The following is a 21,508-nucleotide window of genomic DNA, read 5'->3' as shown; positions in this document are numbered from 1 at the left end:
CGGTTGATCTGCACCTCAACTTCATTTACGTACCTTTGCTCCTTATCCATTAATACCCTTACCTAACAAAAACCTGTCAACCTCAGTCTTGAAAACTTCAATTGTCTTATCAATCTTTTAAAAGAGAATTCCAGATTTCTGCTACCACTGAGTGAGAAAGTGCTTCCTCATTTCACCCCAAAATTACCTAGCTCTAATTTTAGTTCATTGCCCTCCAGTTCTGCATTCCATCCCCAGAGGAAATAAATACTCTTTATCCTTTCGATTGAATCCTTTCATCATTTTGAACACCTCAGACAGATCACTATATCTGTCTTCAATCTGATATAGTCAAGGGAAAATAAGCCAAATTCATGCAACCTGCCCCTATAATCGAACCCTTTAACTATGATATCATTCTGTGCTGCATTCCTCCAGTGCCAATGCCTGCTTCCTGAGGTGTGATGCCCAGAACTGAACATAGGACTCCCGACATCCTACTAACCTTTTTGATTGCTTTTTGTGTCGATCTACAAATCTTTAATGATAGGTACACATGCATTTCTCACCATTTAGAAAATAGTCCAATTTATCTTAAATCCAAAGTGGATGACCTCACACATTTCGGCCAGGATTTCCCAGTTGGCGAGCGGCGGGGGGGTTAGGGCCCGCTCGCCGACGCGTAAAACGACGCAGGATGACATCGGGCAGAACTCCCAACATCACCCTGCCCCATTTCAATTTTCAGGTCGGCGGGGGCTGAGCCGAATCAGCTGTGTGCCCGCCGACCTGTCAATGGCCTATTGAGGCCATTGACAAAGTAACTAATGTAATTAGTGGACCTGCCCGTCCAACCTTAAGGTTGGTGGGCAGGCTGGGAGCCCTGGCGGGCATTGGAAAAAGCATGAAACCTCATCCATGGGCGGGATGAGGTTTCATGTATGTTTATAAATTTTTAATAAAAGAGAAAGTGATGGACATGTCCCACCTCATGTGACATGAGGGGACATGTCAGGGAATTTTTTTTCTTGCTTTCAATATTTTTTAATGTGTAGCCAATCTCCCTGAGGCAGCACTTAGCCTCAGGGAGATGAATGCGCTCTTTCGTGTGCATGCGCGAAAGAGTGCACTCTCGGCTGAGAGAATCCCCCCACCGACATAGGGAGCGCATAGCGCTTCATGCGGACGTCACGCTGGGTGGGCCTTAATTGGCCCGCCCACATAAAATGGCGGCGTGCCTCCACGCGCCTGCTCTTGAACTTCCCCCCCAACGGGGCGAAAATTCTGGCCTTCCATATTGAACTCCATTTGCCACAGTTTTGCCCCATCACTTAACTCAACTATGTACTATTTTTAAGTTCCTGTGCCAATCGGTACTAGTTACTATTCCTTGTGACAAAGTATTGTGCGCCAACTTAGATATCCAACTCTTCATCCAAGTTATCGATATATTTAGTGAAAAGCTGGGACCCCACTATAGGTTGCTGGGGAGCATCCTTTGTTGCATCTGCCAATCAGAGTTGATACCCCATATCCCTATTCCTTGTCTCCTACTTTTCAACCAATTTACAATATTTTTTCTTTTCCTAATTATACACATTGCTTTTATTTCTCTTGTTTCTGCCTTGTGACTCGTGCCTCATTTTTATTTCTTTGCTGTTTATTTCTCATTACAGTCTTGGTCCAAAATGGACAAAAGAGCTGAACTCAAGAGGTGATGTGAGAGTGACTGCCCTTGACATCAAGGCAGCATTTGATCAAGTGTGGCATTAAGGAGCCCTAGCAAAACTGGAGTCAATGGGAATCAGGGGGGAAACTTTCCACTGGTTGGAGTCATACCTAGCACAAAGGAAGATGGTTGTGGTTGTTGGAGGTCAATCATCTCAGTCCTGGAACATCGCTGCAGGAGTTTCTGAGGGGAGTGTCCTAGGTCCAACCATCTTCAGCTGCTTCAAAAATGACCTTCTGTCCATCATAAGTTCAGAAGTGGGTATGTTCGCTGCTGTTTGCACAATGTCCAGCACCATTTGCGATTTCTCAGATACTGAAGCAGCCCATGTCTGTATGCAGGAAGATATATTGGCTGATAAAGTTGCAAGTAACATTCGTGCCACACAAGTGCCAGGCAATGACCACCTCCAACAAGAGAGAATCTAACCATCTGCCCTTGATATTCAATGGCATTACCTTAACTTAATCCCCCACTATCAATATCCAGGGGCTTATCATTGACTAGAAACTGAACTGGACCAGCCATATAAATATTGTGGCTACAAGAGCAGGTCAGAGGCTGGGAATTCTATGGCCAATAGCTCACCTCCTGACTCCCCAAAGCCTGTCCACCATCTATAAGGCACAAGTCAGGAGTGTGATCGAATACTCTGCACTTGCCTGCGTGATTGCACTCCAACAAAACTCAAAAAAGTTCAACACCATCCAGGACAAAGCAGCTGCTTGACTGGCACCACATCCACAAACATTCGCTCCCTCCACCACTAATGCACAGTGGCAGCAGTGTGTACCATCTACAAGATGCACTGCAGCCACTTACCACGGCACCTTTCAAACCTGAGGCCTCTGCCACCTAGAAGGACAACAGCAGCAGATGCATGGGAACACCACCACCTCTAAATTCCCCTGCAAGCCACACACCATCCTGATTTGGAACTATATCGCCATTCCTTCACTGTTACTAGGTCAAAATCATGGAACTCCCTTCCTAGCAGCACCGTGGGTATACCTACACAACATGGACAGCAGCGGTTCAAGAAGGCGGTTCACCACCACCACCATCTCAAGGGCAATTAGGGATGGGCAACAAATGCTGGCCTAGCAAGTGACGCCTACATCCCATGAGAGAATAAGTAAAAAGAAAAGTTAATCATGGATGCCTTTTTCATCTCCAATATCTATCTTGTGTAGAATTTCTGTTCTGTTACTTAGAATTTTGTCAAATCCAATTCTAGTAGTCTTCTTATTCAGGTAGATTTATAAGCAAATACCACAGTTACATAAAGAGATGTTGGCATGTAATGTGGGAGAGCTCTTTATTGTTCATCTGTTTAGCAGGTGACTTTTGATAGCTAAGGTCAACCAACAAATAAATCTTTACCTTCGTCTATTTTCACCAGCATTTTTCTTTGTTAATATTTGCTACATTTATGCAGAGGTTTAGCAGAACATTTCAAATATAACATTTTTACAGAACTTCACTCCAAACTTGAATAATGTGAATTCCTTCTTAAAGCTGTTATTTTTTTATATAAATAATCTCAGGAAAGGAAGCAGCTATGGTATAAAATATGAAGAAGAATCTACTTGGGAATTTTGTTCTGTTTCTCACACATGGTAACTATCAGGACAGTTCCGAGAGATGAAGTTGCACATTGTAAAAAGAGGAAAAAATAAATGAAAACAAATGGGAAAGAAAGGAAAAATAAGAGAAATGAGAATAAACTATACAATAAAACGATAAAAAGATGAGTAATTGTCACTTTTGTTCATAATGTTGTAAATAATCTATTGAATATAAAATAAATTTCTCAGGATGGTTTCTGTTTATAGGTAGAACTAGCTTTGTATATCACTTTATATATGCGTTTGCTGTATACTTAAACATAAGGCTAAGTTTGTTCAAAGATGGCAACTCAGCTCCAACATGCCTAGCTCACAAAACTGTGTTAGTCTTTACATTAAATCCTAAAAGGAACTTGAATATTATTGATTAAGTCTGTATTTAGATGATGAGAATAACAGGGTTGAGGGTGGGTTAATGCCTTCACATAATCAAGGGAAAATGGGATAGACTAGTTCAAAGCAGGCCCAAAGATTCTCAGTGAAGCCTGGGACATTCCTGATGTTCCTGACAAAACCTGAAAAATAAATTTGAAACTTCCTTGCTGGAGAATGTGTGGCCCAGGATGTGACTGCCAGCAGGTTTAGCCTAGGGGGAGCTGAGACCATAACCTCTCCACCCCCCCGCCACACACAAACCCCACTACCCCACAACCCTCCACACCCCTTCAATGTTCAGACCTCAGGTTGAAATTGGAGATTAGGTGACAAACTGGACCAAATCTGTATCTTTAAAACTGGATCCTGCTTTCTTACTGCAAGTATCCTGCTTGCCTGCTCAGAAGAGCAGGTTAACATGGAAAGGAAATGGGATTGAAGTGAGTAACTCATACCTGCTATTTTAACAGCCCCACTGCCCCCAGGTGGGGGCCATTAATATTGGGCCTAAAGAAGTGACCTATGGAAACAGTGGACCTAGATTAGCGCTGGGGAAGCACACCTGAAAGGAAGTGTTGAAACATCTTACAGACTGATAGCAAAGAGACTCTCCTTATGTTTAATTCTACCAGGAGCAGGGTATTTTTTTTTTATGAGCCGACTACTCCTGTGCCAAATGCCTCTTACTTGTTTTATTTCTAGAAATAAATCAGTTAGTTCATTCGCAATCAGAATACCTTTTAAATGGTGAGAGTAATGCAGTATACTTATATTACTACCTTTCAAAGTGCCTTGGAGAGATATAAAGTAAAGTCATTAGCAATCTAGCACTGTATGATGGTTAAAGTATATGAGGTGTCTGCAGGAATAGAAAACTACAGAGTTCAAGCTTCTGCTTCATAGTGGGTGGGAAATGCAGAAAGACAATTGGAAGAGCAGATAGCTCATTAAAGGGGCTTATTTAATTGGACATCTTAATATTTTTTCATAAAAATTACTTCCGAAAAATATTTCATGTATCCTATTGTTACGACCGGGATGGAAGGCATATGCAGTTTATCTAGCCCCACTACTCCACAGGTCACAACATTGGTGTAAACATTTAATTCACTCACCAAAATGGACAATTATTTACCTTCGCTACACACAGACACAAATGGACAAATGGATTGGACCTCCACAGAGATAAGCGATTGAAGAATAGACTTTATTAAAAAAAAGGATTAAGTTTTGATGCTGTTGATCTGGAGCTCCCTCATCTGAAGATGGGCCACTGGTCTCAGCAGATGTCTGGAGGTTCTCACCAATGGAGATTCAGCATAGATGAGAATATAGCTGGATCAATCCTTCTTGTCTCAGCCTCTTGGGTTTCCAAAGTCAGACCAGTTCCACTGAGATGAGGATTCCTAGCTGGATACTGATAGCCACTCTGTTTCAGGCAAGGCAAGGGGAGTACGAGCTGGGCAGCTTCACACTCTCAGTTCATTTTCAACTGAGTTAAAAAAAAAAGTTCAAAACTTAAAGCTCCTCCATCAGGTGATTTCCAGTAAATCAACAGACCTTTGCCTTTAAATCAATTTTTTTCCCCATCCATTACAGTGATTGCACTTCAATAAGCAAACTGCTTGTTCCCCCAAATGCCATGCTGGTCAGGTGAATTATTGGAAAAGGCATGCTTGTTCACATTCCAAGGTAAACTTATGGTCCTTTTTTAAAATAAATCCAAGTCAGCTTCTAAGTTTTCAGATAATGCAATGTTCTTCCATATTTTAAAAGAAAATAATGTCCTGGAAGTTATGATTCTAACACTATACAAAAAAAATTCCATTAACATTCACTGTGCTAAACAAATTTACCTGTAAAAGATTGCCCTGTAAAACCTTAAATACTCAATGTGATCATTTTTACTATCAGTCAAAAACATTTCTAAAGTTGTATGCATGCATGATTCACTCTAGCCCCTTGGAATAAAGGCCAACTTGTTATTTGCTTTCCTAACTGAATGCTGACTTTCTGTGTTTCTTATAAATGACATCCAAATTTCTCTGATCTTTAACAGTTTAAAGTTTCTCACCAGTTAAAAGGAATTCTGCATTTCTACTCTTACTACCTAAATAATTGATCTCACTTTTCCCCACATTATGCTCCATCTGCCAATAGTCCACTTAGCTAACCTGTTTGTATCCTTTTGCTGCCTCTTTGTGTTCTCCTCAGAGTTTATGGTCCCAACTAGCTTTGTATCATCAGCAAACTTGGATACATTACCCTCAGTGCCTTCACTTGAATCATTAATATAGATTGAACATAGGTGGAAAACAAGTTCAGAAATATGCAGCATGAAAATGCAAAGATGATGGATACGTAGAGGCAGCAAAACGGCTATGGAAGTAATATGGAGTTGGCAAAGGTGACACAGGGCATCACAGACCATGAGAGGAGAAACTTTTTTTTAAAGCTGTGCTTAGCAAGAATGCAGATAAAATATAAAATGAATGGATCAAGCCCTTATACATTTGCCTTTTCTCTGTGAATTAGACTCTGTCATATAGAATTACAAACGATCCAGAGAAACTTTGAGAAACAGTTGGTATAGCAAGGTCTAAATAATATTGTTAGGTGGGCAGAAGCAAAATGCCATGGAAGCTCTCAACTTTCAAAAAATGTCACTCTATAATGGGCGAATGGATGGCTTTGGAACCAACACTATACTGTGTTGACAGCATCTCAATCAGAAGAGATCACAGGAAAAAGGGTAAAAATAAAGCATAGACAAAGTAAACTATTTGTCCATCTTAGTTCACCCACTCTGAAAGAACCTACAGTCTTCACATTACAACATTCAAATGTTTCTTAAATGATTCCAGGATCCACTGCTCTAAAGTGCATTTTGTATTGACTACTGCGTTTGTGTAAAGAAAAAGACTTGCTGACATCTGTCCTCAATTTGCCTTTTACTAATATGAATCTGTGTCACCTTGTCATGCTCTCAATTTAACTGAAAGTAATTTACCAGATTTACCTTTTCCATATGGTTTACTATCTTGCATGCTGTTAAAATGTCACCTTTCTGGCGCTTGTCCAGCCTGCAAACATTAAGAGCCTCAGAACTCAGACTGAGGTGATTTTTGAGAGAGCCTTGTGAGGGATGTGGTTCAAAACAGTGCAATAAATATTTTTGATTGTTTTGAAATTTGAGTTTGCTGGATTTATTTGCGTGATGGACACTCTCGATGTGTGATCAACACAAGTTGGATGTATAGTGCATATAAATCCATTTTTTCCATCCTATATTATTGCTAATAGATAAAGAAAGATGAAACAAGGTTGCATAAATAGATATAAATTACATTTAATTCAAAGTCACTTCATTAAAATTTTCTGATAGTTTAATTATATTAATAGTAAATTACTATTTTGCTATTTGTATTGTTCAATTCGAATTATCGTATTATTTAATTTCTTTAGTGCAGAATTGACTTTAAATTATCAGGAGTGGCTGCACATAGATAACTAAAGAAACCAGCTTCACATTGGATCCACCAGAATTTGGCTTTAACTTTAAATTCTTACTTTGATGTGTCTTTTCACCAGTTGCTTCTTTTAGCCATCAATGTAGTTCTTTGCCCATCTGAGACCATAGCTCTTTGATTGGTGATTGACCAATAGTACATCTACTCCTAACTATCAAGAGAGGAGACTCAGTCATGTCAATAACTGAAGAATATCAGTGGTTTGATGCAGCAGTGTCAGGAAGTGGATGCGAACTAAACCCAGACAGGTTGTCTCGTGTGCCTATATGATGGATGCAGCTTGCTGTGCTTATGTATTTGCTTCAGGAATGTAGCTAATTTGGGAATGAAAATGTCATGCACAGGATTTACCCTGCATTGACAGCTCTGCTGTAAGTATACAGATATTATTCATGAAAGCATTTAAAATGACAGTAGGCAGCAATCCAGTTGAACACTACTCCCAACTAGTTAATAGGGTGTAATGTGTACATAGGTTTTCAAAATGATCTTAAAGGCTACACAATAATCCATATTCGCAAAGGGATCCCTTGTAATACCCCAGGGTTTGCGCTGTTGTTTTGTAATGGAACAGGAACCATGACACTTTGAATGTTGGCTGCAACTGAAGGCATCTTTGGTTTAAAGCATTGTAATTATTTGAATTGATTTGACAAATCAGCTAGTTAGTGAACATCAAAACAGCCCAAGCTGTTTATTGCTAATTTCTGTAGGTAGTTCATTTGACCTTTTATCAACAATGATGTGTTTTTGGCAGTCAACACGCTTTCAAACCTTACAGACTTAAGAAAGCAGTGGAAGCAGCCTGGAGGATCCAAAGCTTGGACAGATGGAGATAGTCATTATTATTACCACATTTGTAACTTTATCAGAGCTGTCCAAAGCACTGTAGCGGATCTGTTAAACCTGTTCTCTGAGGGTTACTTGGGGTAAAATGTTTAGCCCGGCGGGCAGGCAGGCAGGCGCGCGCCCGACCCGACCGAGTGTAAAATGACGCACGATGATGTCAGGTGAGCGTCCCAACATCATTGTGCACTCACGTGATATTTCAGCCGGCGGGTGCACACTGCAGTCAGCAGCGTGCCCGCTGACAATTAAGGCCATTAAAAAGTTACTTAAAATAAATTTTTCACTGCCCATCCAACCTTATGGTTGGCGGGCAGGTGAAAAGGCCAAGCTGCCTTTGCACTTTTGTGGAAACCTCATCCATGGACGGGATGATGTTTCCAAAAGCAAATAAAAATCAAATTAAAACTTTAATTTTTCATTAATAACATGTCCCTGCTCATGTGACTTGAGGGGACATGTTTCATTACATCGTTATTTTTTAAATTATTTTTTTTTCACATCTCTTCATCTCCCTGAGATTATAAAGCGCGCATTCGTGAGCATGTGCGAAGATCGCACTCAACTGGCTCACATTTCCCACCCCCACCTGCACAGACAGCAATGAGCACTGCCACTCGCGTTTCACGCCAGCATGAAATTGCCTTCTGGCCCCGATCGCTTCTCAACCACCCCACCCGACCCCGCCCAACATGGGTGAAATTCAGCCCTTGATGTATAGTGGAGGAATTTGGTTAATCAGGTGTTAATGATACTCTCAGTAACAGTCATAAATAATAGCTTTATAACCTTATATTGGAGCTCACCATTTGCTAATCCACAAACAGGAGCCACTATTGAGGCAGGCAGATTTTGCTCTCTCCCTTCAGGGGTATGATGTCCACATCACTTTCTAACATGTCTTCATGGGCCAGGTTTTGAAGATCTTGCTTTCGAACTAGTCAGGAGCAAACCATACACAATCTTTACCCAACAAAATCTTGTGGAGAAAAAGTAGTTTTTAATTAGCAAGGTCAGTGGAACCTCATTGACAGTTTTGGTGAGTGACAACTTTAATTAATTCTGTGGACGTTCATAGCAACCTTTAGTGAAATTTCTTCATATTTAATTTTACTTCCTCAGCATTAAAATCAACATGTTGGGTCTTGTAAACAATGTCAAGGATACATAAGTGTCAAAACAGACTCTGAGCTAAATTACTAATGCCACACCTTCACTATTATCAACTTTATATCATCATCCGGTACAGTAATTTAATATCTTGAGAGTGGTTCATATGTTTATCTTATCACATAGCAATTATATCCCTGTATGTGGCTGTGTTTCATTTGCCTAGGCTTTGCTTACTGCGATTTTGTGAATTTCGGTGGGTAATCTGCAAATTGTGCTAAAGAAAATTTCAAAAGTTAATCATAAAAGTAGTCATCTAATTGATTTTGGCACTAAGGCCTGAATTTTCACAGGGATGGAAGGGATCCATGCCTTAGCCAAAATAGTGCTGGAGGCCCAAATCTGGTGGTCCTGACCCTGAACCCAGCACTCACCATTTTTGCTGGGGTTGGGGGGTTGGCGAGATGCATTTTGCCCATCTGCAGTTCACGGAGGCAGCTGCACATTTGAAAAGTGCAGTTTCCTTCACTCGGAAGACAAGTGGGCTTTAGACATTTGAGGAAAAGGTCAAAACTAGCTGGAGATCTTTGGAGAGGTAAGATACCCCTTTGGAAGGAGTCAGTTACTCTTTGGGATTGTGAAGAATAGACATGGGTATGCATAATAAGTGGATAAGGTCTGTGGGACTGTCAAGCTATCAAGTCATTTAAACCCCTGTGGCAGAATTTTGCCCTTGGTGTGCGGGATCCGTGGGGGCGGTCAGGAAGCCGACCGCTGCCCGCGATCAGCAGCGCTCCGCGATTTTACGCGGGCAGGCTAATTAAAGCCTACCCAGCGTGGTACGTGAGTGGCAGTGCTGAGCACTGCCTGTGGTGAGGGGGGGTGTGTGCAAACAGGCCTAGCACGAGAGAGTGCTGAATAATCTCCCTGAGGTACAGAGCTGCCTCAAGGAGATGAAGAGATGTTTTAAAAAAAAATAAAGAGCAGAAAAATGTAATGGAACATTTCTCCTCATGTGATTCGGTCATGTTTTTAATTAAAACAGAAAGTTTTTATTTTATTCTTATTTGCTTTTGGAAGCCTCATCCCGCCCATAGATGAGGTTTCCAAAAATACAAAGGCCACTTGGCCTTTTCGTCTGCCCGCCAACTGTTAGGGTGACTGGGCAGTGAAAAGTTAAAGTCAATTGATAACTTAATGGTCTTAATAGGTCTTTTAATTGTTAGTGGGCATGCTGCCGACTCCTGCGCATGCCCGCCGACTAAACTATCATGCGACTGTGCGTTGACATCAGCACGCTCGGCCGACCATCATCGTGTATCATTTTGCGCTCGGTCGGGTTGGGCACTGCCCGCTAAACTAAAAATCCTGGCCCTACTCTTTAATTTATTGATAAAGAGCCAGCCTGTTGAAAAAAGAAAGGTGCTCGCAATTTGACTAGCTGCTTGTTGATATAAGCCTGAGGACTATCATTATAGGATTAGTGCTGCTTGACTGCTGCCACAGCCTAGCCATCACAGTGGGGATGAGGGCTGTAAATTCACAGCTTGATTGACAGCTGCAAGTGATTATAAAGAGAATAACTGTCTTTGATGTAGGGCTATGAATATAAAAGCTTGTTTTTGTAAGGGATTAAGTACTTGTAGGGGTTTAAATATGGTGAACAGGCTTTTAACAACAAGAATGATTTTTTAAAATATAGTTAGGTCTGTAATTTAAGTCTGTGATGGATACTTAGAATTTTATTTAATTTCATCTCAGCATGGCTCCTGCGGCCTGCCCATGGTGGATACTGGATGAGTTGGCATGGAGGGTGTAAGGACAAAGGGTGGCGGGTGGAGGGCATAGGCACTAAGTTGACATGGGGTGATAAGGGGCCATGGGGGGCGTAGAGGGTCATAGGTTGGCATGGGGGTATATGAGGGACCAAAGGGGTGGGTGGGGAGGCTGAGGTTACATACATTGGAATGATTGGGGCATGGGGAGTGTGCAGGGGTGAGGGGGTGTGATGGGTAAGGACTAGAGGGTTTTTTTTTTGTTTTATTATTTTATTACATCAGGGACAATGCACCAAGGCAGGCCTTTTAAATTGCCCACCTTAGCACCTGGCAGCCCCAGTGGCTGCCTCAGCACTGTTTGCAGAGTCAGCAGGCCCAACTCCAGTTAGCACCTGTCTTTCCCTTCCTCCCCTGCCACCACAACCTCCTGGGAACAAAAATACAGCACTTTAGGGGAGTTTCTCCCCATTCGGGTTAGTGGTGTTGGGAAATTTCCTGATCTGCTTACCCGACACAGGAGTGAAAATTCAACCCAAGGTGTGCCAATCTGGGAGGTCTTGAGTGCAATTTGGAAAGTATACTGTTGGCCAGGTCAAGGGCTTTGGTAATAGAATAGGTCAGAGTGCAGATGTTTTACCTATCGCTTTGAGTCCATCCAGATGGTTGGATTGTTAATCTTTCTAAAGATTGAATTTGAATGCTTTTTATGTATGGTCATCTTATGTTTGGTTAAAACAATAACTCATTTCATGCAGTTGTTTTGTACCCTCTGATAGTTTTTTGGGGGGTGGATTTGGGGTCAGGGGTTATTTTCAACTTCAGTGTCTGGGCGTTCACCTTGTGGAATGAATCACCTACCTGTCATAGTTATTTTATAAAGGGTTGGCTGCGCACTCAATCAGGCCACTGCTCAGCTGGTGAACATTGAAAATGACCCCTTGGAACTAGTACAGGTGGAGTTTAATCTTCACCATCTATGCCTAAAACATCACCTGGCTAGAGTGCAGTGAGGAGAATGAAGCCAGCAGAATCACATTTCCAAAAGACAGCCTGCCCATTTTTTCTTCCATTTAGATGAATAGAAGAAAAATCAGATGGCCTCTGTCATGAATGTACTGTCCTCCCTGCCCAGCTTTACTCTACATTGTACCCAGGCAATGCTTTGCACATGGACAATAAGAACCAAAAACTGTAGAATGTTGTGTTATTATAATAAAATGACACCTTGGGCTTATTTACTGTGGGAGACAGAAGGCACCAATTGCTCATAACATGTAAACATGTTGTGGGCTCATTTATTAAGACTAGACAGATGAGAACAGTTATACATAGATATAAAGCTTGAAGACATCAGAGCTGTGTGTGTGTGCTCTGCTCAAGGCAAAAGTGAAACTAAGATTGGATCACATGATACACTTCCCTTCTAATAATGTCTAATGATGTCATGTTGATATCCCTTAAAGGCATGTTACATCATAAAGCTGTGCAAAAAATCTTAAGATATGCGGAGTTGGTGTAGTAGTCTTGGTTATCTTTGAGAAATTAGAACTCCTACTAACTGTAAGAATGGTTCCACCAGAACCAGAGAAATGTTCGTTAAATTAGGAGGTTTGTAATGATACTGTTTACAATTACAAAGTTCCACTGTACATGGTTTTAATGAAATCATCATTTCAGAATTCATTTTGGGCTAAATTTTAATTATGTTTTACTCCGTGTTCCAGTGATATCACCCTAACATTATTTATCAATCCCTAAATAATTTTAATAATGTCCCCCAATGATCTGTTTCTATAAATGAAATATGCCTTGTTAGATTTGAGTTCAATTATATTTTCTGCAAGTTTTGTTTCTCTTGATCTCTCTTTTATGTGACCTTAAACAACAATAGCTACATTCCTAATGAAAAAAATGAACCATCCATTATGAACCCTTAATCATTATTGATTTCATTTCAACGTTAATGTCACCCAACACAGGGTGGAACTCTCGATTACTGCAGCAACTTGTAACGTATTTTCTTATGTATCATATTGCTTTTCCTGATGTGTCAGTTTGCTTTTAACGGGTGGAGCACATTGTAAACTTGTATGTTAATACACTGTGCAATTAGCATATGGTTCAGCATCTCATTAACTGTCATATTGTTTATTTTTTCAGGTAAAGCTTATTCTCCTGAATTCTACTATGACACACCTAACCCACTCTGGCAGAATCGAGCACGTGTGTACTCCTACATGCTGCAGTGGACTCAGATGAATCCTAATGCCGTTGACCGTATCCTTGCATACCGTTTGGGCATCAGGCAGGTATGAAAATGTAATCACCTTCTTTCCCTGCCACAGGAATAGTTTTGCTGTTCCTCAAGGACTGCCACTTGAACACACAGTGAGCCTGAAGTTGCTTATGGGTGTGCCACTAATTTGTTCAGTTGTACTGTGACAGTGCTTTGACATGAGTGAGTTTAAAGGTTCAATGTCACAACTCATTATTTCAGTACATAGCAGACATTGTGAAGAAGAAATGTGACCTTTTACTCATGCAACAATAAACAAAATCATAATTACTGTAAGGTAATTACCACACTGATATGAGCTAGTCACAGAATAATACACTGATTTATTTCTTAACTAACCAATGTACGGGCTTAAACGTGAGAGCATTTTTTGTAATTGTCTTGATTGTGCTTATTGCAAGTTTCCTTAAATAGCTTCTGAAACCTGCGATAAGATATGCAGATATGTAAATACATTCAAAAGATATTTGCTCACAGCCATTTGTATTATTGTTTTGCATAATTCAGTCATTGGATTTTCTGTCATTAGCAGTGATTTCCCTACATTTTGAGATATGTAGGCCAAAATGCAACTATGAAACAGATGAAGGTTTGCCATAAAACACAAATGGATGCATCACGTTCTGACAGACATTGTGATAAAGCAATTTTGTAGAAAATGAGCAGATCCAGTCCAATGAAGGTTGATCTGTGAGATTTCTTTGCTGAATTCCATTGTGTACTGGGGTTCTGTGCGGTCAGCTCTAGACTTATCTTCAAATCTAACACAAATATTAAACAATCAATGAGCAGGTTCTTCTCTCAAACAGATAGTTAAATGTTTGAAGTAACATGAGCTTTGACAGTCCATAGCCAGTTCCCCCGTGAACACAAGTCCATAGTACAGAACTGCTTGTAGGGGGTTACATCGGTCCTGGCTAATGTGGGAATAGTAAAGTACAGGGAGGAACAAACCAGCTCTTTTGAAGATGGAGTTGTGGCTTTTTGTCTGGACAGCGCAAAGAGAGAACAGAGTTGCCTTTAAACTTAGAGAACACTGGTTAGGAAGAGGTTTACAGAGAGCAGCTGGAACATCATTAATGAAGCTACATGTTTACTAGTGGCCGAACATTTTCTCTCATTGTAGTTATATGCATCAAAATATTCAGATATGCTTACATGTTAGCATTGGCTCAGAAGTAGCACGCTCACCTCTGAATATGAACGTAGGGACATACTAATTAGGAGCAAGAGTAGGCCACTCGGCTCCTCGAGCCTGCTCCGCTATTCAATAAGATCATGGCTAATCTGATTGTAACCTCAACTCCACATTCCCGCCTACCCCCGATAACCTTTCACCCTTTTGCTTATCAAGAATCTAAAGGTCATGGGTTCAAGTCACACACCAGAGATTTGAGCATCTTATCTAGACTGACACTTCATTGCAGTACTGAGGAATTGTTGCACCGTCGGAGATGCTTTCTTATGAGATGTTAAACTGAGGCTCTTAGTTGGCTGTAAGATCCAAAGCACTATTTGAAGAAGAACCAGGAAATCCAGGCCAGCATTTATTCCTGAACTAAAATCAATAAAAATATATCATCTGGCCACTTACCCCATTACTAGTAATAGGGCCTTCCTGTGCACAAATTGGCAGTCATGTTTCTTGCATTACTTTAGTGATGTATCCGAAGTGCTTCATTGGCTGTGAAGTGCTTTGATGGCCTTAGGATATGAAAGATGCTATGTAAATGCAAATTTTTTCTTTCTAGGCATGTTTAGAGATTTGAAAGTTTTATAAAATATTTTCTTTCCAATTTTGGGGCAAACTTAAGTATCATTCAATTTTATAGGCCTGACATCTCTTTAGTTTTGACTTTCATAAAGGAATGTAGAATTTGTCATATGAAAAATGTAGAGACATAATTTGAATGATGTGTGACTTGAAGAGATATTCATGCAATGACTTTGTTGTTCATCCATAAATTGCTAATAAGTTGAATATGAACTTTCTGTAGAGTATTGGAACATTGTTTCTTTTTCTTTTCATAGAAACCCACTGATATAGATGGTGTTTCAATTTTAGACTTTCCAAGCTATTAGGACATGAGGAAAGTGTGGAACAGTAAAAATCCATCGAGCATGCTCCTCCCAGTAGTCCATAAGAAGATAAGGAAAAATATGCCTATAGCCCCTCCATCCTGTTCCACCATTCAATAAGATCATGTCTGAACTTATATATCAACCTCACTTTCCTCCCCTATTCCCATAATCCTTGATCCCATTAGTGCCCAAAAATCTATTGATCTCAGTCTTGAATGTACTGACTGACAGAGCATCCACAAACCCTTGGGGCAGAGAATTCCAAATATTCACAATTCTTTGAGTGAAGAAATTTCTCTATATATTAATCCTAAATGGCCAACCCTTTATCCAAAGACAGTGAACCCTAGTTCTTGACTCTCCAGGCAGGGGAATCACTCTCTTGGCATCTACCCTGTCAAGCCCTCCAAGAATTTTATGGAGAGAATTTTCCCCCCGTCGAGGGGGTTGTACGGGGGTGGGCATGGATCCGACCGGTGCCTCCAATCGGGTCTGCGCCGCCATTTTACGTGTGTGGACCAATTAAGGCCCACCCAGCGTGGCGTGCACCCAGAAGCGCTGTGCACTCCCTTTGCAGGCTTGGGGGGGGATGGGGGGGTTCCCTGAGTCAGAAGTGTGCTCATTCACACATGCGCGCGAAGGGAGATAAGCTTTAAGTTTGAGAAATTTTAATAAAGAAAAAAAAAATGTAAGATATGTCCCCTCATGTGACAGTGTCACATGAGCTGGGACATGTCAATGAACTTTAATGAAAAATTTTATTCAATTCATAAACCCTTCATGAAACCTCATCCCGCCTGTGGATGAGGTTCCATGAAAAATGTGAAGTCCGCCTGGACTCTTTGCCTGCCCGCCAACCTTAAGGTTGGACGGGCAGCTTTCTCAATAGAGTTAATTAGTTAATTAATGGTCTTAACAGGCCTTTGATAGTTCGGCGGGTGCACAGCCTACTCAACTGATCGCCCGCCGAACTGAAAACCTAAATGACATACGGTGATGTTGGGACACATGCCTGACTTCACCCCGCGTCATTTTACGCCTCGGTGAGAGGGCCCCACCCCCACTCGCCGAGCTGAAAATTCTCCCCTATATGTTTCTATTAGACCTCCTCTCATTTTATTAAGCCCTTGAGAATATAGTACATGTGTTTGTAGCTTCACCAGGTTGGCACCTCATTTCTAGGTATGCCTGATATTGCCCCTACCATGGTCTTCTATGTTTTTCTACTATGAAAGCAGGCACACAACGTTTAGTTAACAATGATGCCATTTACTAATTCCCCATTATAGTTCTTCTTGTGCTTGCCTTTGGGGGTCTCACATTTGCTTTAGTAATCCCTTTCTTTTTACTCACTTGTAAAAGCTCTTAATACCTGTTTTTATAATTTTTTCGCTAGTTTATTCTCATATTCTATTTTCTCCCCCTTTAATAACATTTTCTTGATAATCCTTTGCTGATTTTTAAAACCCTCCCAATCCTCAGGCTTACTACATTTTGGCAACATTGTAATCTAAGACTAACCTTAACTTCTTTAGTTGGCCACAGTTGTACCACTTTCCCAGTGAAGTTTTTCTTCCTCAATTAGAATTAGTTGAGAATTATGAATTATTTCTTACTTTATTGATTCTCCAGATCTTACTTAATCCCAATAGTAGTGAGTAACCAGAAACACAACCTCAGAGTAAATAAAAATATGATACTTCTCCTTGACCTCAGTGGCAATTGGAGAAAACACTAGGATAGCAATCTAATACTAGAATGTATACATTCTGCAAACCTGACTACTTTAATCCGCAAATAGCATTTCCATGATCCCAATAGGATTAGAATCTGTAGTGTTTCATAGTAGTTGTAGCTGTGAAATTCAATCTCTTTCATGGCAAATCTTAATCCTAAATGGCCAACCCTTTGTCCAGAGACAGTGAACCCTAGTTCTAGACTCTCCAGCCATGGGAATCACTCTCTCGGATAGGACTCTATTCAAACTTGTATAAATAATTCTGCAGATATGAAGGCAAGGGTTTGAGTGAGAAATATTAGGCAAAAATTATAATTCTAATGAAATACCTCCAATGAGGTATTGCCAATCTGTGCTCCAGTCCTTTCCTTTTGCTTGCTACCGATTTCCTTGCTCCACCATCGATAGCCGTACCTTCAGTTGCTTAAGCACTAAGCTCAGGAATTCCCTCCCTCCACCTTTCTGCCTCTATCTGCTCCTTTAACTCACTCCTTAGTACCTACCTCTTTGACAAAGCTTTTGGTCACCTGGTCTAATATCTCTATGTGGCTCAGTTTTGCCGGATAACACGCCTGAGGAGTTTTACTACATTAGTGCAAGTTGTTGTTGCTGTTAATTAGAAGGAATTAAAAGTAATTGCTGTACAATGGCTATTTCACATTTCAGAGGGTTTTTTTTTTGTTGTACTCTCCTTAATCACAAATTGTTTAATAAAGGTTCTCACTTAATAGGTGAGACACTTTCAGGGGCATTTTCTTCCTGTGGTTTTCTGTTGTGTTTTGTGCCACTTAATTGCAACTGACATGAATACAATTTTCTGATCATAACCATCTGGAAATGTTATTCAGTGCTGAAACTATTCAGTATTTCTGATAATACAATTGAGGTAGCTGTAAGTGACAGATTTAGACTATGTACACAGTAATCGTTCTAGTAACAGCCTAAAAATGCTAATAGGCTAGTTGCATGCGTCAATGGATACAACAACCAATACTTTATATTTTATTATAAAATGTGTGAGTGTTTCAGCTCCAGCGGCTCACTGAGCAGCACCTTTGGTGCTGGATTGGTGAAATTACTGGGAAATTAAACAACTTGAGACCAGCAACAGCAACTTTTGTTTATATAACACCTTCAATATATGGAAGTATTCCAGCAGAGTAAATAGAAGTGATTTGGAGTACGTCATTCATAATGAGAGGATTTAGCTTCAGTGATTTAGCTTGGAGGGAAAGAAGGACACTTCATCTGCCTCAGCCTATAGGAAGTAGACGTCAAGGTGACATTTACAGTCATATTACAATTGGATGTCCTTCCTACTGACTGAACTTGATCATAAACATTAGGTAAAAATCTAAGTAAAAACTAAGCAATGAGTTGAGGTATGTGCAGAGATTACTTTTCGTTCAAGATTCTGAACTGCAAGTCCAATCTGAGGATTTACCAGAAGGAGGTATGAGAAAGCAGATCACTAATAAAAAAAGACTTGAACATTTCAGTGAAAATATTTTGTAAACATCTAACACATTGAACAGAAATGGGCCCAGATCTTCCGGTCTCCAGGTGGTTGGAGACAGGTACCCCAAAGAATGCACATGGGACCCCTCCAAATCCCCAACATACACACAATATCCCCGGTACTTACAGTGGAAGTCTAAACTTCCGATTGCCGGTGTTACCCTGCCCATTGCTCCGTGGTTGGCCAGATCCACTCAGACTTGGACTGTTTACCCTATACTGACCCTAGTGTTTAACATGGATTTACTTAAGAGGTTTTCATGCAGAGAGAGAGGGGGTGGACATTGTCGGGGGTGAGGGAGGCAAGAAAACACGATCGGGGTGAGGGATGGGCTGTGGACGTTGTCAGGGGATGAGGGGGGATTAGCACTGTCAATGGGGTGAGGCTATGCAGTTTCGGAGGTTCACAGCTCCACAGACAATCTTTAATCCATGAGTTTCTCCCTCAGTCTCGGTGTGCTCATTCAAAGAATTGCGAGTAATTTGATTTGGAAATGTTAGCTGTGATATATTTAATAATTATAGATACTGAAAATCACATTATCTACTGTGAAACAGAGCTGGAAATAGCACAATTAACACAGGAACATTTAAACATTCCAGGGACATTTAAGCTTTTACTTACCAGAATATGGCAGATTGTGCTGTAAAAAAGGGGCAAGTGCTGTGCCGAAGCCTGCTGGGTTTCCTGCAATGGAGGCTTTAGGAACCTGCCAACATTGGAAGTCTAACCTTTCTAACAAATGCTGGCAGGTGAATGTGTATTTTTACCTGTGAGTCGGAATGGTTCCAACGCTAATCGGAAGATTTGAGCCATTAAGTCTGTATACTGAGCATAGAGAATAAGGAGATGGTTTCAAATGTTAAAAAATGGACCAGAAATGTGCTTACTCAGTGGTAATAGGCCTACAGAATAAATAAAAGTGTTTCAGCCTATCATCAAATGCGTGTATGCATTCATCATGAAACTGATATAATTTTGACAAAACAGGGGCCGTAAAATGTAAATCTACAGCAAAGAGAAAATTGTTAGAGGTGTAGCTAGAATGGAAAAAGAATCTTAAGGATTATGGCAATTGACATCTTTCAGTTCCGATTTGCAATATGACAGAAATAGATGTCAGCATTTTTAATACCTAAGCTGCCAATATTGTAACAACAACAACTTATATTTAATGCCTAAGTTGCCAATACTGTAACAACAACAACTTATATTTATTGCCTAAACTGCCAATACTGTAACAACAACAACTTATATTAACACCTCATCTTCCGACTACGCACTTTACAGCCTTCCGGACTGAATATTGAGTTCAACAATTTTAGATCATGAACTCTCTCCTCCATCCCCACCCCATTTCCGATCCCCCTTTTTTCCAATAATTTATATAGATTTTTCTTTTCCCACCTATTTCCATTATTTTTAAATGTATTTCCATCCATTGTTTTATCTCTACCTTTTAGCCTATTTCGATTCCTTCCCCCCACCCCACCCCCACTAGGGCTATCTGTACCTTGATCGTTCTGCTTTCTACCCTTAATGTCACCTATTATCACATTCCTTAGATAATATCACCACCTTCAACACCTCTTTGTCCTTTTGTCTGTGACATTTTTTGGTTATCTCCACCTATCACTGGCCCTCTATCCAGCTTTACATCCCCCTCCCCCTTAAACCAAATTTCACCTCTTTTCTATTTTTCTTTAGTTCTGTTGAAGAGTCATACGGACTCGAAACGTTAACTGTGTTCCTCTCCGCAGATGCTGTCAGACCTGCTGAGTTTTTCCAGGTATTTATGTTTTTGTTTTGGATTTCCAGCATCCGCAGTTTTTTGCTTTTAGCTTATATTTGCAAAGTGCCTTTAACATAATAAAATGTCCCAAGGCACTTCGCAGAAGCATTATAAAACAAAACATGACAATGACTCACACAAGAAGCTATTAGGTCAGATGACCAAAAGCTTAGTCAAAGAAGAGGGTTTTAAGGTGTATTTTAAAGGGAGAAAGTGAGGTGGAGAGGTGAAGGGAGAGAATTTCAGAACATTAGCCTAGGCAACGGAAGGCACAACCACCAATGATGGAGCAATTATAAATGGAATGCACACGAGGCCAGAATTAGAGGAGTGCAGATAACTCAGAGGGTATTGGGGCTGGAGGATAGAGATAGGGCAATTAAGGCCATGGAGAGATTTGAAAACAGGGATGAGACTTTTAAAATTGAGACCTTCCTTGACCAGGAACCAATGTAACTCGGCAAGAACAGGGGTGATGACTAAACAGGCTGCTGTGGCATTTTTAAAAACTAGCTCTCTGTGTCCAGTTCCCAACCCCCAATTGAAAACCCAGTTCGGTGAAATGAAGGAGGAGGGATAGTTTACCTTTATCATGGTCATTTGTGACTTTGATAAGAGCTTTGTCATTGCTGCTACAGGAGCAAAAACCTGATTGGAAGGGTTCAGACATGGAGTTTCAAGAAAGATAAGAATGGATTTGGGAGGCAACAACACGTCCAAGAAGAGAAGTAGACTTTGCAGCCTGACTAAGCAATCATCCCTTGTTCCGAAATGCTGGCTGTTGAGATTTGCTGTACTAAAGGAAGATCTTAATCTCCTTTCAGCTAAATCAACCGGTGGATGTCTGTTTGTACAGTACCTAGAGAAACAGTTTTTGGTTGTTCAATTAGTTGAGCTCATTAGATGAGTTGAATTAGATTACAGTGTTTGCGGATGATGGCTTTTCTTGCTTTAGAATATTCTGTGCAAATGCACGGCTGACGAGAGAGCTTTGCCATAGGATACTTGTTTCTTTCCCTTATGTAATTACATTTGAGCTAAATTGGAGGATTATGACACCAATTATGAGACTTCCTTGATTTGTGTGCATTTTATTTGACTAATAA

At 40.5% G+C, this 21,508-nt stretch overlaps 1 protein-coding gene across 2 annotated transcripts in view; it reads left to right on the top strand.

Annotated features, from left to right (window-relative positions):
- mdga2a (MAM domain containing glycosylphosphatidylinositol anchor 2a) overlaps nt 1-21,508 on the top strand; it is a 918,070-nt gene that overhangs the window by 684,953 nt on the left and 211,609 nt on the right. For both annotated transcript variants that reach the window (XM_078562337.1, XM_078562336.1), the window contains exon 10: nt 13,136-13,284. In XM_078562337.1, the coding sequence (XP_078418463.1) occupies nt 13,136-13,284 (149 nt within the window). The remainder of the gene's footprint in view (nt 1-13,135; nt 13,285-21,508) is intronic.

The sequence above is a fragment of the Cetorhinus maximus genome, chromosome 18, assembly GCF_964194155.1.
Source record: "Cetorhinus maximus chromosome 18, sCetMax3.hap1.1, whole genome shotgun sequence".
NCBI classification, from domain to species: Eukaryota; Metazoa; Chordata; class Chondrichthyes; order Lamniformes; family Cetorhinidae; genus Cetorhinus; species Cetorhinus maximus.
This window is presented reverse-complemented; position numbering and strand designations above follow the sequence as displayed.